Below are 18,660 nucleotides of genomic sequence, written 5' to 3' on the forward strand. Positions count from 1 at the left end.
AAAACCTTTCAAATGTTAGTTCAAACTATGAATATTTGTAACATTTGAAGAGATTAGACTGATGCTTCAGTAATGAAAAGTGGCAGGGTTTTCTGTTCGTAAAGAGCACTTTCAAGGTTTCCCTCAGAGGCTTTCACGTGTGTGTGTGTGTGTGTGTGTGTGTGTGTGTGTGTGAATAATGTATGAGAAGGAGAATGAGAGTTTTGTGTGTTTATGCAGCGTGTGTCTGTAAAAGATAAAGAAAGAGAGCCAGAGTGTATGTGTGTGTGTGTGTGTGTGTGTGTGTGTGTGTGTGTGTGTGTGTGTGTGTGTGTGAGTCAGTGTGATAACAGAGTTGAGTTTGTATACTGTGCTTAGATGCATGTGTGAGAATACAACACACGAATATGAAGAGAACAACTAATCCCACTTCAATAAAGAATCACAGAATTATCTCCGCTTTATCACCAGGTGTTGCTATGGAAACTACTTATTTTCATGCTCATTTACTGGCTCCTGAGATCTTAGGTGCCTTAATAACACCTTTCTAAGAATGTAATTTTAGCCAGTTTCAGTTCATTTTTCAATATATATTTTTAAAATGTACAGATTGAAGTTCTTTGATATTTGAGGAAAATTAAATATACACAAGCAGTTTTATTTTTGTGACCACAAATGCAGGAGTTTTTATGTCATTAGGGGTTTTAACTTGTGTCATTTCATTTAAAATTACACTTGTGATTTCTGACACCCAGGACACAAACTGCTGCCTTATGCAACACATGGCTGCACATGGAGAGGTGGGAGCAGCTATAGGTATGCTGCAACAACACAATGTTGTGTACCACAATGGCCTTGACGTCGGTTGTGTGTAGATGTTGTGTTGATCACACCATCATCACACATCAGCATGATGTCAGCGTTACTTGCCATGCGTTAAATTTGTTCACCTCCTATCTCTGTTCTCAGTCAATATAAATAATTTTTCCTCCCCCTCCAGCAAGCCTGTCTTGTGGCGTCCCCCAAGGCTCAGTCCTAGGCCCCATTCTCTTCACCCCCAACATGCTGCCTTTAGGTAAAATCATTCAGAAACACATCTCCCACCACTGTTACTGATGACACTCAAACAATCAGGATAATCTGAAGTGCTTCAGAGAGGGCCTTGAGGATATAAGAAGCTGGATATCTCTAAACCAGTGGTTTCCAACCTTTTCAAATTCATGACCCACTTGAAAATCTCAAATGTTGATGGCCCAAATTGGACCCTTAACAATACAAGTATACAAAGTGTTCCAGCTGGCAACAACTTAAGTTCCTATAATTGACCTACACCAGTGATAAAAGGAGTTTTAAATTTTTTTAAAGCTGTTAAAGATTCAGATCATTTCAAGATCATTTTAAGACATTTAAAAACATTAATTATATATTTATATTTTTTCACTGAAAACTATAGTTTCTTGGAGAAGATTTGTCGGCCCACTTGCAATACTTTCGCAGCCAACAGGTTGGGAACCACTGCTTTAAACTATCTCGAGCTGAGCCAGAACAAACCAGAGGTTGTTCTCTTTGGCCCCCAGGACTTCCCTTTTGGTTGTCTATTTTTCTTTGATCAGCTGTTAAACATCCTCTATAAATTTGATTTCATTCATTTTGTGTGTACATTGTGCGTATGGCCTTAAGTCTATGGGTGTATTCACCTTTTTGTTTGTGAGAGAGAGAAAGTGAATAAAATAACAAATGAGTCGTCTGATGAGTAATGACTAATGATAAATAAAGTGAACCTCTGTCTTCATTTTCATTTCCTTCACCACAAAACATTGAAGTGTGTTATTTAAGTTACGGTATTTAAGTAACTGTTGGTTCCCAATAGAGTCTGGACATGTAGGTCGTTGCATGAGTACTGGGTGATCAATAAGTCACAATCCATGCCACATTTTAATATTTTATTAGATAAACAAAAATAGTTTTGGTTTTACAATTCAAACAAGGAAGTACACCAAGGTAAGAGATTGAAACAGCTAAAAAAAACCACAAAGTCAACTGATATCGGGGGAAACCTGAACTTTATCATCACCTGCTGTGATACAGAATTTAACAATAGGGGTATTCAGTTGTGAAAACACACCACGCCAGGTCATTTGGGTGGTAAATACGACGACCGCCACAGGATGATTCATACTGATGTCACTGAGCTAAACAGTAGTTAAACACCTAACTGCTACTTAAACAGCTTTGGCAGCCAAAGGAGATGGTCTGATGCTCTTCCTAACGTCTTCTACGGGCCTGACAGTCAAATATATTCAGTGGAACAGACTCAACAACTACATCAACTGAAACAGAGAAAGCAAGCACTTTTCCATACCAGCAGAAACAATAACACAAGATGATATATCACCATTCAAATAAAATGTCTTTAACATTTAAAAAAAAAAAAAAAAAAAAAAGAAAGAAAAGAGAAAAAAAATTGGCATCACCCTTTAAACAGAGCATTTTAATATTCAGCCAAAATCAAATACAGTTTTATTCCACAGTGGATATCCAAGATTAGAAATAAAAAAACTGACACAGTAAAGCACAACAGTTACTCTATGAGCTTTGAGTCATTTTAAGGTGGTTCTTAGCAAAACTGAGGTTTTTCAGGAGAGAATGGACAATTACAATTTTGAACATGTTTAACAAGTTAACAGGTAGCATTTGATTTGTAGAATATATAAACTTGTGGAGTGAAATATAAATATTAATAATATCCACACGGACGCTTTGGTTCTCTCTGTGCTTTTGACTAATGAACTGTTGTGTTCTGTCATTTCAAAAACTACAATCAACTCACTATAGTGATGAATAATGAGGTTTTGACCCAGATAATGCCCATCAACATTGGCTTAAAATATATGTTTGAAGTTGTGAGCATAAACAGCCGAACATAAAAGAATTTTCATATTTTACTTCACTGGTATTGATTGAAAAAAAAAAAAAAAAACCTTTTTGACCTAATCAAGGGTGTGAGAACAAACTGAAAAGAGGCTGATAAAATCCAGGAAACCACTTCACCGACAAAATGCTTTAAGATGTTTCTCCCTAATTGTGTTTTCGCATGATGAAGGAATGCATGAAACGACTAAGAACAGAAGCGTAAATTACACCAATGACATAATCAGGTAAACATGGGAGAGTTGCTTGGTTGCAGCTGGTGGTGGATCTGCAGAGCTTTTCCTTTTGTGCACTTCGTCTGACCTCAGAGAAACTTGCTGGTAGCGAGACCCGGCTGACCCGCCAAGGTTTTTTTTTTTTTTTCGTAATCTCTGTCCTTGAGTGCTGCATTTTCAGGAAGCACCTGTATTTCCTCTTCCTGTTCCTCTTCTTCAGCTGGCTCTCATTGGCTGGCTTTGCACCATGCACAGCAGTAACAGCAAGCATAGTGTGTACGACACTTGAGTCTTCACATGCAAAAGAGCACAAGATAAGAACAAGAGCAAAACTGGCAAGCTCAAGCTATTCGAATTCCCTGGGACACTTCTTGAATTCTTGAATTCAGCGTAAACCAGGCCTGAGTGAACAGAGAAACAAAGACGGTCAAAGCAGTTTTTGTTCCACAGTCTTTTCTTTTTTTTTCGTTTTGCTGTAGCAGTGTGTAAATGGCACTGTCTTCAGCCCGTGACCACAAACAGCCACTGCTACTCGGCTTTGTGGCAGTAAATGTCCTTCAGTGCTTTCAGCTCTTCAATCAGGGTTTTGTTTTGGTTTTCCAACACAGCCACGCGGTTTTCCAGACATTTGACGTACTCTTTCTTTTTTCTGCGGCACTCACGGGCTGCCTCCCTGGAGAGGAAAGGAGGAGGAAAAAATGTTTGAGTCTCTTGATGAAAATGTAATTTAGGCTCCAGACAAAATCCAAGACAGCAGATGTGTATAAGGCTGTCTCGTTGTATTATTAGCAAACTGCTTCCGCATTTCTGCTCATATTTTCCCAGACAAACATCCGTTTACCTACTGCAGCACCTTCCTATCAAACATGAACAATCAAGAAGCACAGAAACACTTGAAGCAGTATCTGCAGCCTTGACCTTTGCACTCATTGTGACTTGTCACTTTGGCAACAAAAAGTGTGAATCTCAACCTCCAGACTATCACACCTCTGTCAAAGTTTCCAACTGCATGGAGCATTATTGTATTACCATCAAAAAAATAAGAATCAACCCTTTTAAGGCTCATTTTATCTTCAGAAATAGTTACATACTCTACCAACCCCTCTCACTTCCACAGATATTTTTCTTGTTCAGTTTCTTCGAGGATCAGTATTGACATCGTTCTCAAAATTGCCATGTTTTGCTACTGACACAAGCTCCTACCTGTTTTTCATCAGTCTGACCTCCCTCTTGCGGGTGATCTCTTCAGCGTGCTGCGATGAGGGGTTCTGCATGGTGCCCGGGGACGCAGCCATGACAATGCTTTGAGCCAGGCCCGAGTTGGGCGACCGCAGCTGGTAGGCAGGGATGTCTCCTGTGGCAGCTACAGGGGAGAAGAGGGACAAAAATTATTAGAATTATTTATATATATATATATATATATATATATATATATATATATATATATATATAATAAATTCTGTTAACTTTTTGGTGTCTTCATTCTTCTTGTATAAAGACATGTTATCAATGAAGGGAAACAATGACTTATCTTTATCATTTTTATCAACTAACCAACATCAATGATAAGATCTCTGTTTCTTCACATTTTCCTCTTAAAATGACAGAAAACATATCTGTATTTCATCAGAGGATGTTCGACAGCAACTTCAGCCAACAACATGTATCACCTCCTTCCTGTTTAAAAGGTGAATTTCCACTGACCATGACTGTCCCTGTGAACACATACTTGTTCTTAAATGACCTGATTTGTTGGCATATAAGCTTTAGAGCTGCCAGATGATGATTATGACACACACACACACACACACACACACACACACACACACACACACACACACACACACACACACACACACACAGCTGGTTACATGGCAGCAGACAACTGAAGTGATTTAAAACAGCCTAATTAAACTTATTTTACTTTTTCCAGTAACGGCAGCAATGAAGAGGGATGTGCACTCAACAGCTAATTGTTATAATCTCTGTTAATAATAATAATAATAATAATAATAATAATATCTGTTTACTTGATGCATTGTTTGCGTCTAGAAAGGAAATGATGCTTTTTCAGTGCGTGGGATATCAAGCTAGTGGCAAAAATATAATGCCCTGGAGGATGTGATGTATACCGCCATAAAAACAACCTCATTAACATGTTAGGGCATCATTACAGCACAGCAGTTTTATTTTTGTGCGTGTAATATCTTGAATTAATATAATGTATAAACAGATTAGTCATTTCTTCTCTTTAAGTACTTAATTGGTAAACACAAATTAGTAATTTATGCTGTAGGATCAGTGCCAAGTGCCTGTAACTGTAGGAACTGAAGTTTTGTTGTTTTTGTCCAAGGGGCTGCAGATAGTTTGCAGCAGATTAGCAGCTATGTTTTTGACACTGATGTGCATTCATCTTTTAACATTTTAACATTCCTGTCCAGCTTTGGTTGCTATGAGTTAGCTGCACACACATATGTCACTGTGTAGCCTACTGCAGCGCAAAATAAACAATTATCAGACCATGTTCTAATCTAAATAAGCTGCTTGGGTTTAATGCAGATTTGCACTACATGGGCACACTCTGGATTTGTTGCCTGGTAAGCAACATTGTGTCTCTTAAAGCTCCCATATAGTATTAATGTAGATGTCCATGTGTTTTTTGATTATAAAGCAGGTCTAGGTTCTATATTAATACTGTGAAAGTATCAAAGGCTCAGATCCTCTCTTCTGATTGGCTGACTGACCTGTTGTTACAAGAGCTCCAGAGAGAAGCCTGAGAGAGATGTAAAACTACATTGAGGTGGTATTTGGTTCTTAAAACCACAGATATATCTTCTAATTCTTATTCTCATAACACTGGAAATATTTAAATAAGGGACCTTTAAACATACAATAAAATATTAACAACATTAACATCTTGTTTTGTTAATTCATGCACATGTAATATTAACTCAATTAATTTATTAATGCTTTCTCTTTTAGTGTTTTCCTTTCAATACTTGCCATAGGCCTCAATAGGTAATTTCACTTGTATGTTTGTGAAGTGATGTTGTTTTAGTGATAATACAAACCACTATGTGTGTTACTGATAACTTGCAGTTTATTGTATTTGTCAGTGAAAATGGTAGCGATTCTAGAAAAACCAGCAACAAGCAGCTCTCTGATTGTGGTTCCTGTGCTGTGAGTTGACTCATCTAATCGATGACTCAACTGTTAACCGCCCTGCCTGCTCTCTCACCACTTCAGTTTCTCCTTTTCACTTTGTTCCTGAGAAGTTTATGTCTTCTCCCCCTCTCTCCTGTCCATACACACACACACACACATACACGCACGCGCGCACACACACACACACACACACACACACACACACACACACACACACACACACACACACACACACACACACACACACACACACACACACACACACACGAGAGACACAGCAGGTGTAAACACACAGAGCGAGAGAGAGAGAGAGAGAGTCTCTCTCTTTTTCTCTCTCATTGTGATAACAGAGTGACTCGGGCTGTGCTGACGTCAGTGTGTGCGTCTTCACTCGCCCGTTTTGCATTCTCTCTTCCCTGCCTGGCTTCTCTTCCAGGAAACTGGAGTGACGTCAAACAGACGACTATCTTACCCCCCCTTGTGCCACCCACCCCTTTACTTCTTAACCCCCCCCCCCCCCCCCCCCCGCCCTTCTGCCTGACAACCACGGGAGTAGGTCAGAGTGCGGACTGTGTGTGTATGTGTGTGTGTGTAACAGTGGGATACAGACTGGCAGGAACAGAGTTGAGCAAACTGACCAAACATTGTTGGCTTGTGATCTTTTTTTCCTTTTTTTTACAGCACAATCCTGCTGTCTAATCTGTGGCTTGTTTCCTGCTCAATTTCACAATGCATGAAGTAGAAGTAAAGTAAACTGAATCCTAATAACATCAATATTTCTTGGTAAGAAAAATATTTGCTCTAAACTGTTGAATAAATAATAATATTTGCTTATGCAGTTGGGAAAATAATCGCAATTATTCTGTTCTTTTCACTCTGTTCATCTGCAGGTGCAACCTTATGAATATTTAAAATCCTTATTGGAAATCATACCTGACAATATTCTTGATAAATACATAAACATGTCACTTAAAGGCAGCAAGACAAGATGCAGATTTTAGACATAACACATAAAAAAATATGTATGAGAGAAACTCTACCTGACTCTGTCTCATCCCCAGTGACAGCCATGTCTTGTTTCCAATAATCCAGCACAACGGCAGCAGAACACCTCCACACGAAAACACTCCTCTACCCTTATTCCTCTCTGCTTTCACTAGAACCTCTCTCTTTCTCTGTCCTTCTCCCTTTTTCCTCTCAGCTCTCTCTGCATCAGAGTGGTCACTCGCCAACTTTGCAGCCCGATTACAATTACAGGCATTGACATCACAATGACATCACTCCTGCCCGCTGAAGTCAGTAAAACACCCTGGATTAGAGTTCCTCCCACCTTTCACCCTCCCTCCCCTCCACTCCCGCGGATCAGACGCTGAAGTAGAGAAACACAATGTGAGCTGGGCAGGCAGGCAGGCAGGCAGGCAGGGAGGGAGGGAGGGGGGGGGTTGGTCGTGGAGGGGTTGTATTTTTAGCACCAGTGACGCAACTAGAGAGACGCTCAACAAACAAGAGGATATTGTGTCCCAAGTGGCTGCCGTGCAAACTGTTGAGCACCCTGATTGGACTTATTTTGTGTGTGTGTTTGTGTCTTGAAAGAACAGAGGAGGAAAGACAGAGGGAATGAGGATGATTGAGGTTTTACATGATTTGTTTAATGTGATAACAACATGTCCACTGCTCATATTGTTGAATTCTACCCACATAACAGTGATTTAGCCAAGCCTGTGAAAAGATCCTTTTCTGCTGTTTTAAACACTTAGAAGCCGGATGGGTCTTCGCTGGGAAAATTCATGGCACAAAGGAAGTGACACATTTCCCATTTCCGGTAACCAATAAATAAGTGGAATAAGTGGTTGTATAACAACTCTGATGAAGGTAGAAAAAAATCATTTGATGATTAGAGTTCTTTGAGTGTTAGTTAGATGTTATAATCATGAGTCAAACGTCAACTTCTAAAACATTTCAAAAAGATGTGGTCTCTAAAGGTGACGCAAATGTCACTGAGCAGGCTGCACTTTCATGTTCACAAATCCTAATGAAATCATGAAAACAATGACCACATCTGAAGAACACAAGCAGATCAGCATTGCGATGTCAGTGATAGTAAATACTGTATGCGGTGCATTAAGAGGTTTTTGAGTATGTGGTCTGAGTGTCATGCATGGATGTGATTAATTATGCAGTATTTTTGATTAGACTTTTCAGTCATTCAGTCATTGATATGTGTTTGAATTCACTATGTTTGACTGTGCTTCAGTGTTAGTTAGCTGGCAAAGATGCATGGCAAACACACTGACAAAAACTACATTTATATTTGTGGCTGTTAAGCCTGTTAATATTGCTTTCTTAAAGATACTATATTTTATTTGAAGTGTTGATATCCATCAGAAGATATATTTGTGTTTTTAAGAACCAAAAACCATCTCAGTGTAGTATTCCTCTCTCAGGCTTATCTCTAGAGCTCTAGTAACAACAGGTCAGTGAGCCAATCAGAAGAGAGGCTCTGAGGTAATATTTCAGGTTTAAAATGGGGTTTTTATTATATTTATTAGAATCACACACATTTAACATTGCTTTCATTGGTCTGCCACTGCTAAGAGTTGCTTGCACTGGTTGTGATTTGGTTCAAATTTTTGTTGTTGTAAAACCAGAACAGAGACAAGCAACCAAAGACAAAGGATGATATGGATTTGGTTCCCTCTCTTGAACCAAAATTTGAAGGTTTTATGTGTCTAATTCGCTTCAAGTGAGTACAGTGTTACAGTTCCAGTACTGTTTCTTTATATTGTTCTTACTTTAATAAAGCTTTAGTGCCTTGTCTTCCAAGTCTCTCAGGTACAAAAACTTCCATTCGGCTCAGGTGTTTCCTTGTTCCCACCCATTACTGAGACCTGGCAGCTAAAGGACGGGTATTTACAGCATGAGAGCAAACTGCAAGTGCAGACAGGCCCATTCGCAGCTTATCACCAAATACAAATGAGAAACGAAACAGAGAGCTCTCTTTGTCACTTTCACAGACAAATGTCAGAGGAAGGAATACATTTGAACGCAAAAAAGCTTTGCTGTTGAATCCCTTTGGATGGACTGAAGGATCCAGTGGCTATTCCTTGTGGGCACAGCTACAGTATGAGCTGTGTTTAAAGACTCTGTGATGAAGAGAATCAGAAAAAAATCCAAAGCTGCAGGCCTGTCCTGGTGAGAAGCACCATATTTGCAGATTTAGGGAAGTAGCTGAAGAAGACATGATTCCAGTTTGCCCTCTCCTGTGCTGGAGCTGAAGATGTGACCAGTGATGTCTGACCTGGAAGCAAGATGAAAGCCCTCAAGTCCTGTCTGGCCTGTCAGCAACACCTCAAGCCTCACTCGCCTACATTTGAAAATCACAAGCTTGTGAACATTAGAAGAAGCTTCAGGAGAACGTCTGCTCTCATCATAAGAAGGTAACTCAACAGGGATGTATCAGGTATTTTATCTCCGCTCTATGGATGAACATAAAGGCCAAGACATGGGCTCAACTACAGCAGAAAGGACTGAGAGGCAGAGAGAGCTCAAACTGAGTTGTAAAAATATCCTGTCGAGAATCCAGGACAAAAAGAGCAACACAAAGGTCCTTCAACAAGAGGTACAGGTTCTCAATTGTTCTGCTGCTAAAGCAGTGACAGTGAGAATAGCTCTTCTGAGCTAGCTTGTATGATCGAGAAACAAAGTTTTGATGCAAAGCAGTAAATCAGACACCAGCAGAAAGTGAAATGAGTCAGGCTGGAGAACTTCAAGAGAAGCTGGAGAAGGAGACTGCTGATCTGAGAAGGAAAGCTGGAGCAGCTCTCACCTACACAGGAAGCCTTCACAGATTCACCCAGCACTAACCCATCCTCTTCAGTACTTTGAAGATTTGACAGTGGCTGAGGTAAGAGGTAAGAGATACATTTCATAGGCTTCTCAAAGATGAAGGGCAAAGGATCTCACAGACAGTGACTGAAGTGAGTGTTTTATTGATGCCTCCACAGCCCCAGATCAGAGCTGAACTCCTACTGTTTTCATGTCAAATCACACTGGAGCATCTTACATGTCCTCCAGAGTAAGAGTGTACCTGGATCACCTGGCATGTATTCTGTCCTACTAGAGTCCAGAACACATTCACGCAGCCTCTCCATGCCGGATTTTGGCTTCCAAACATTGAAGTAGACACAGCTGAGTTGTGTGAGCTCAGTTAGATAGAGGTTACAGCTGAGAGTATAACCAGTCAGAACTGTTGTATCGTTTTGTGCAAAAAATTGTTTTCCATAGGCCACAATTTTTTATACTGTGGACTTTGTTCACATTTTTTCTGAAGATTGTATTTTTATATTTCAAACTAGTTTAATTCCATTATTTTGTTATGTTCTGTTTCTGCTTTTTCAGTACTCAGGGAGGCCAAATTATATCCACTCCAACAAGGTGTGTTACTATAAAAACAAGAAAACCAAAAGAAAGACCAGTTAGTGGTTAGAGAAACGATCTCAAAGTTTTTATTTTATCTTTTTTTTTTTTTTTTTTTTTTTTTTTTTTTTTTTTTTTTACATTTGGTCACAATACTGTCCATAATATCCTGGAAATGCTGCCCTGTAATCAGATGGTGTATATGGCCACCCATTAGTCCACGACTGTTTCAGAGTAAATGCAGGTACACATGGTGATAATAAGCACATGTACGTAAGCGTCACCTCCATTTGTTCTTTTAGTCTTAAAGAAAGACAAGTTTGGCACTTCTCAATGAAACATAGTATGTGACAGGGGGTCCTTGGTTAACACTGCACTTTTAAAAAAGTGAATTATTTCTACAAATTGAAATAATCAGGCCTGCCCATTCTTTAATAGTTTCACATATTCTTTCTAATTTGAGTATTTTGTCATATTAATTTCCTTTATCATTCTTAAACTTATTTTCAGCCAAGAGTAAAACTGCACCATTAAAAAAATGATTTGAATTTCAAATATTTTTCAGCACTTCTGATAATGAACTGGCTCCAGGACAAACTGTGGACGATTGCTCTTAATACCCGGAGTTGTGGGTGCCCTCTGCACATTTTCAATAACAAAATTTCATTAACTACCAAGGCCTGAATTCCATGATTTCAATTGAGGATTATCATAACCTCCACAAAGGAGGTTATGTTTTTCACCCTTGTCTGTTTGTTTGTCTGTTTTTCAGCAGAGATGGGGCATGGATCAGGGAAGAATCCATTAGATTTTGGGGCAGATCGAGATAATTTACAATTAATTTGATTTTTTCTCTCTGGAGTCTGGTGCATGTTGTTTGACATCAGCCTTGACAGAGGGCTATGCTCTACTGAGCATGATTCAAATGTTAACTATTGTGTGCTCTTTCCTCTTAGCCTCAATTTATGCTATGTCACTGTAGAGGTGAATGTTATTCCTGAATCCAGAAATTTGTGAAGTACCTAAGGAAATTGTCCATGTATTTCAGCTTTGTATAGGCTGGAGCACCAATTTCACAAATTTTCTACACGTTTCTGCAATTTCTAAATCAAAGACGACCTGGAAATAACTGTGTCCTTCTCCCATCTGATGCCAAATATTCTCAAAATGTACACATTCAAATTCGCCAAAATCAGTTCAACCCTACCTTGGATGAGAACCTGTCCTCCCTGGATGTAGAACTGCTGTGGAGCATCTCCAGGCTGAGCTGCACACTGCAGGATGGTGGCTCCAGGCTGCGTGGTGGGAGAACTGGCCATCGTCAGGTTCTGAGCCCCCTGAAGGCCTTCGACTCCAGGGCTGGTCAGCTGGATGGCTCTCCCTTGAGCGATCGCAACTGTGCAGGATCAAAGTTCAGTCATAACTAGGGTGCAGTCTAACTGACATACTATAGAAAAGTGAGCAATTTGAGGTTGGGGCAGTTTCACTTACTCTATGGTTTTCTAGGACATGAAACTCTAAAGGCAAAATCTGATCATTGGACAATAATCGCAAGATCCATTCATTATGTACTTGCATTCAGAGGTATGAGAGACACTAACAATAACTCTCAAGGAGCACTGCAGCAGGACATATCAAGTCTAAGCTTAAAGTTGTGTTTCTTGAATGCAGAAATCATGGTGCAGTTCTTTTTGCTCCTGATTGGAACAACAAAGTGTTTTGAATATGCTACAGCCCAGACTTTTGCTCCTGCTTTACACATTGATTAGTGACAGCTGCTGAAGCTCCTGGGTATTGTAGTATCAAAGATAATTATCATGTTGTTATGTTTGATGTGATTATCAAACAGAAGCAAAGTAGTTACAGCTATTTAATTTACTTTCTCAAGTGAATTAACAGGAACCCTGTTCTGTCACTTTCCATCTCTTTACAGGAAATGATCTATTGACAGGAAGTGCACAGAGGCGATGACCTGATTTTGTAATATAAGTGATTATCCACATCTGAGTGGTAAACTAGAGAGAAACACAAACTTCAGTTAGTGAGTTGAGGCTGATTCAGGCTTAGCTAACGTCCCTGTCCATGTGTGTACTGACTGTATTGTCCCGAGCTTGTCTGGTAGATGGAGGTTGGCACTGATGTTGAGGCCGTGCTTGAGACCGCCACCTCCTCCTCTGCCTTTTCTTCATCGATTTTAGAAACTGCCGGCGAATCAGATGAAAGCTCATTGAAGATTTTCCTGTGAAAGAAGAGAGTTCAATAAAATGATTCACCACAAAGAGTTGAAATCTATTAGACTACACTTTCCACAGCATACACTGTTTAACAGTGATGTCTTCTCACCGGTAAGACGGGCGCCTGGAGAGAATTTCCCGTCTCTTCTGAGTGTCTATGACTGATTCGTCATCCTCGAGCTCTGCAACAGTAGCAATCTGTAGAAAACAAAGTGGTATTTAAAGGTGGTTAGTTTTTTTTACATCTTGGAAACATGTTCGGTGTTACTGAAGAGCTGTTTAATTTCCATACACAGACTTTAATGAGTGAATTGGGATGTGTTGATATAACATTTTGTAAAAGAGAAGGTTGACGTCAAAGAAGGAATTTGAGCAGCATTTTATTTTAAGACTTAAAGGGCCCATATTTTACACCTTTCCTGTGTTTTATCTGAAGTGTTGATATCCATAAGAAGATATATTTGTAGTTTTAAGGCTCCAAAACCATCTTAGTGTTGTTTTACATCTCCTCTCTCAGGCTTCCCTCTGGAGCTCTAGTAACAACAGGCTGACAGAGGCTCTGAGCCTCTCTTCTGATTGGCTCACTGTTTTCTGAGTGATTGAATAAAAATATAGTAGATTTTAGGTAAACAGTCAGACGAACCAAATCCTGCAAGGATTGGTGGTGGGTTCAGGTGAGCTTGGCTTGGGGCATGGCTGAGGGCGGTGACTGCTTTGTTGTGACATTGCAAAGTTACAGAAGTCCTGACGGCTCATTTTAAGGCTCAGTTTCTGAATACAGGCTGTGTGCATTTGTCTATGGACTGAGCACTTTGATACTTTAATATAGTATCAAATAATATGTATAATATATAGTATTAATATAGAACCTACACCTGCTTTATAATCAAAAAACACAGGGTCATCTCACTTTACACAAAATGGGACCTTTAATCATATCAACCACTCGCATGTCTTTGCAGAGTCTTTACAGAGCTCTCTATCCTGTAATTATTTGAGAATGTAATAGTTGACACCCTGCTTTCACTTTGCATTATGTCCTTGTAGCTTCAACAAAAAGGTTTCCATTGTGTCACCAAAATTGTATGTTTGTTTGAAAAATACCAAACATAAATCTGACCTGCTTTTGTTTAATCAACCACTGAGCTATTGTGACTCACACTTACAATGTAGAATGGTTGTGTGTTACCACAAAGGCAGCTTTATACACTGTTAGTGGAGACTGTCTGACTTATGCCAGGTTAAACAGTGGCAGGTCCACACGTATTTATTGATAATTATAGGTGTAGAAGTTGGGTCTGTGCTTGTTTGGCTTATGCCTTGAAAGCAGAGGTTTTTAACAGAAGCACGATGTCAGCACTTGTCAAATCTCTGCTGCTGTGCTCATAGTTTTTAGTCTTGAATCTACACAGTGTTTCATCTGTCTCCAGTTCAACAGGCTCCATCAGAACTGTACAATAAGAATCAGGAACAGGGAATATTCATTTCTATGACAATCTAATTGTTACTTAAAGGTTCTGTCAATACCACAATGAAGATAAACTTGTTACTGACGAAACAAAGTATGTGAGTACTTTGAAATCAGCTGTTTAAACCACTTTGTGGTGTAAGCCTGCTCTGTCTCACACTGCAGATTTGATATCTTTCCTGACCAATTTCCTTGTAAAGACACTTTATGAAATAACAGAGTAACTTCTGCTTTGCAAATCAAGCTGCACATGTGAGCATATCTGAACAAATCATCTCAACTGATAAACTTTTCTTTTTTTTCTTTTTGTTCCCCATCCACAAACTGTTTTGCTCAAGTGCTGAAAATACTGAAACATCTGTGCGTCTAAAAACCACATCATTCAGTGAAGCGGTCAACATTATGACTTTAGGCCAGCGTCGCACAGCTTCACCACTCACTGATGTGTTTCTGGAGCAGTCGTGCCGCACAACAAGATCTCCTGAGTGTGAAGGTTAGACTGATGAGCTTAAACCTCAGCTCCTGCTGCTCACATCAATCCTATTAACAGGTGTGCTGCATTAGACCACTCCAGTGTACCTCCTACACATAGCAGCTAAATCCTCATTCACTAACACAGTATCTCTGACATCACAACCTGTGAATGATTGACTGTGGACATTTTTAACTGGTCATATTTGTTGATACCAGAGATATTTTATTTGTTTTTGCTTGAGACTTTCTCTGACCAACTTGAGACTGAACTAGGATCAGTCCTGCATGATTTGAGACCAGACTTGAGACTTGCTCTGACAGACTAGAGATTTGACTTCATTTGATTTCAGTTACTTCAGACTTAACTGGGAACTTGATCTTACAGATTTCACTTGGACTTGTCTTAAATGACTTTAGACCTGACTGAGAATTTGCTCTGAAAGATTTGACTTGAGGTTGTCTAGAATGATTTGAGACATATCCTGGTCTTAAATGGCTCGAGGCTTGACTTGAGGCTTGTTCTGACAGATTTGACTTGGACATGTCTTGAATGACTTGAGGCTTGCTATGAGAGACCGAGGACTTGAGAACTGAGTTTGACTTCAGCCCAAAGGGCTTAAAACAGCTTGATTTGACCGTACAGATTTTTTTTTTTATATATATAACCTCTAGCCCAAATTTTGTGCTGACATTCAATCTTATAGATACATCTCCACTCTATTCTCAGTTTTGAAAAAAAGAATCAGTGGTTATTAGAGTTCAAATCACTACAAAGGCAAGTATGTGCCCTCACCTGGACAGTCTGGACTTGTGGTGACTGTATGACTGAGGTCTGAGGAGCCTGGATGACCCCTTGGACCTGCACCGTCTGACCATCAGACAGCTGGACAGTCACGCCAGGGGACTCTGCTGCCACAGATACCTGCCAATAAAAGTCAAGACAATAATGCCAAAATCTAGAGATATAAAATAACTCAAAAGCAGAAGATAAAGAGAAGAGAAAGTGGTCCTGGTTGGCAACATTTTCACAGATTGAATTATCTAAATATCAGCTAAATATCTGCTGCTGAACAGCTTTAGGCTTATACTTCCCTATGACTATCCAAGTGCTGAGGAGACAATGATGCCTAACTGTACCTTCCCTGTCACTTTAACACTGCATAACAACCTCTGTGTGTGTGTGTGTGTGTGTGTGTGTGTGTGTGTACTTGAGGAGATGGACTGGCTTCGCTGTGGTTCTCCTCTCCATCCGTCACTGAGTCATTTAAACTGCTGTCAAGCTGAGACGATACCGAGGTATCCATAGTAAGACACCTAGACAGACAAACATGCAGCTTATTAATAACTATTACTTTTATTACTGAGGCTGACAGACACCTTCCTTATACTGTCTTCTCCAATATTATTATCATAGATCACAAATAAATGTACAAATCTAAAAATGCATTTTCCAGAACATAGTTAGAAAACACTATTTGCCCCTTGTTAAACAGGATAGTGCTTTATGGATAATCACAAACTTTTAATACCTGCAATAAACTGGGATTTCTTTTGTTTTATGAGCTGTCAAAGTATCTGTTTTAATGCAGAATTTCACTGTCACATGAAGGTTTTAAGAAGTGTAAAAGCTGCAAAGAATGAACGCCCAGCAGACCACACGTTCAACACTGTAAAGTGAAAATCTGTTGCTTTTTCAACTCTGACTCTGCTTTCAAAATGACACTGATGATGCCAGTCAAAGCAGCCAAACACAGTGAACACACTTCAATTTCAATATGCTTTTATTTGAATCGTAAATTCTGTGTTTTGTTTTATCTGCCAGTTTGCATGTGAGTCATAAGAATCTGTCTGAAGATCTCCGTTGGCAGTTTTACATAACACCCATTTCTCATGCTCATTCAGTGCGGCAGCCAAAGGGTGGACCAGGCAGTCTGGCACGTTTTCACGCTTCAGGACAGAGACCGTTAGAAACTCAAATGTCATTCATGATTCTTGATTCTAGAGGGAAAATAACAGCCTTAAAACTAACCCAGATCTTTACTCCTTTTTTATGCTGAGGATCACAAAATCAGACACCAGCAAGAAATCAGACTGTGGTTCAAATATTTCCATTTTTTTATATTAGGGTCCCCTGTTTTGATAAAAATGTGTTCCAAGCATACTTTCTCAATTTCATGTTTTCTGCTATTGGAGGAGTGAAACATCTGATTTGAAAGTGTTTTCTTAATGCATATATGAAATCAAAGACACCACTGTGAAATTAAAGCATGACTCAAGAGCTGCAGAAATCACCCACACCCCAGATCAGTTTCCAGAAGCACTGTTGCACCGGTGTCAAAGAAGAAGGCTGTAATCACTCATTTTTAGTTTCTCTTAACATTTCCATTTCTTTTTTGTCGGTGTGTAACATAAATTAGTATATGTCCTCTCTGTCAGAGGCAAGTTGCACAACTCAGGCAAAGAACTTCATGAAGGCAAAAACTGCACTTCCCTTCTTCAGCAGAACAACCTGAAAGTGAAGCTGTACTATAACTTCCCCAACACGTTTCATTTTTCATTTTAATTTCAAGCAGTACATATTTTTATTAGGTATAAATTAAGCACACGTTCACGAGCAAGTGTTGACCTTTTCCTATATGTGACAATTTTATCATATTTTATTTTGAAGAGACATGTTTCTACCAATTTCCGACATCCAGCTCAGTCCGTCTGACTTGACGCAGCCCTGTAAACTTACACAGAATTGAAACACTGCCAGCTGAGCCGACTGAGAACATTTTTTTTTTTTTTACTCCATGTTGCTCGGGCTAATTCATCCGCCCAAAGTTTTAATGAAAAGCTTCGCAGCGCAGACGTGCTTTGCACATTTCCCCTTCAACTCTGCTCAAGTGGCGCTGACCAAAAATGCGACAGCTTTTCGGTGACTTACCGAAGTTTTACGTAGTCTGACTCGTCACTAGTGACAGTCTGCGTGGACGGCCTGTGCCTCCGCTCACGTAGTTCCCACGTCAGCGCTGATGATGCTGTGCCGAAAATGTCGACCGACGACTCGGTTTAACGTCAAAGAGTGTCGAGGTGGAGCAAGAGGGTTCACTCCTGCCTACTTCCGCGATCGCTCTGCTCGACCTGACCAGCCAGCGGCCAAACGCTCTTACTGGGTACTTTAAATGGGTAAAACTGCTCTACAGCGCAAAAATATAGCAGTGTGTGTCATTTTATTTACATTTGAGGCTTTTAAAGGCTTTTTTCTGCCCGGGTAGTTATTTTATATCGAATCCAAAATACATTTTCTATTGATTAATTGGTTTTAAAGTTAAACTGAACTACAACCTGTTTGATTATGAGTTAAAATAACTCATTTTAATTTACTGTAGAAAAGGGGAATATAGCTATTAATATTAAAATGATATTATGTGAAATAAGTTTTATAATATGTCTTTAAAACTAAAGGTAGAAAAATAAAGCTATACATGAGCAGCTTCAGTTCAACCATCAATACATGATTCAAGTTTCAATAATGTAGATGAGATGATAAATGTAATTGAAATAGCAATTCTCTGTGTTTTCCTATGTCAGTCACATGTTTACATAGCAGAGTTATGTTGCCATCTACTGGCTGAAAAGAAAGCAACACTGGAAAGAGCAGACAAAACAGAATTGTCAACATTTGGGCCTGTGCTAAGTTTTTAAATCTGCTTTTTAAAATGACGGTCTAACAGTAGAGGGCTTAAACTTTGACTTCACTGAAATTATAAATAGAGCAAAGTTCATCACAAAC

At 39.5% G+C, this 18,660-nt stretch overlaps 1 protein-coding gene across 2 annotated transcripts; it reads right to left on the bottom strand.

Annotated features, from left to right (window-relative positions):
• Positions 1-1,908: 1,908 nt before the first annotated feature.
• On the bottom strand, positions 1,909-17,948 carry LOC139628844 (cAMP-responsive element modulator-like). 2 transcript variants are annotated; one of them, XM_071490948.1, is made up of 8 exons: positions 17,812-17,948; positions 16,091-16,196; positions 15,676-15,804; positions 13,050-13,138; positions 12,803-12,945; positions 11,914-12,102; positions 4,329-4,488; positions 1,909-3,798 (listed from the first exon to the last, which is right to left on the bottom strand). In XM_071490948.1, exons 2-8 carry the CDS (start codon positions 16,184-16,186, stop codon positions 3,654-3,656), a joined length of 951 nt encoding a protein of 316 aa, XP_071347049.1. In that variant the 5' UTR covers positions 16,187-16,196; positions 17,812-17,948; the 3' UTR covers positions 1,909-3,653. The 2 variants fall into 2 exon arrangements, with proteins under 2 accessions (XP_071347049.1, XP_071347050.1); XM_071490949.1 differs by lacking the exons at positions 11,914-12,102; positions 12,803-12,945; positions 13,050-13,138; ... (1 more) ...; positions 16,091-16,196; positions 17,812-17,948 and adding an exon at positions 7,331-7,561.
• Positions 17,949-18,660: the final 712 nt, after the last annotated feature.

This window comes from Trachinotus anak, unplaced genomic scaffold, assembly GCF_046630095.1.
Source record: "Trachinotus anak isolate AG129_WGS33_773 ecotype Australia unplaced genomic scaffold, CSIRO_AGI_Tana_v1 ptg000012l, whole genome shotgun sequence".
In the NCBI taxonomy this organism is placed as follows: Eukaryota; Metazoa; Chordata; class Actinopteri; order Carangiformes; family Carangidae; genus Trachinotus; species Trachinotus anak.

What these genes read in the sequence shown, in the direction of transcription:
- LOC139628844 (XM_071490948.1), bottom strand. Translation starts at nt 16,186, where the DNA reads ATGGATACCTCGGTATCGTCTCAGCTTGACAGCAGTTTAAATGACTCA. An exon ending in AAGCCAGTCCATCTCCTCAA is followed by an intron (nt 15,805 to 16,090) that starts GTACACACACAC and finishes TTTTATTGGCAG; the next exon opens with GTATCTGTGGCAGCAGAGTC. An exon ending in AGGACAGGTTCTCATCCAAG is followed by an intron (nt 4,489 to 11,913) that starts GTAGGGTTGAAC and finishes TCTCCCCTGTAG; the next exon opens with CTGCCACAGGAGACATCCCT.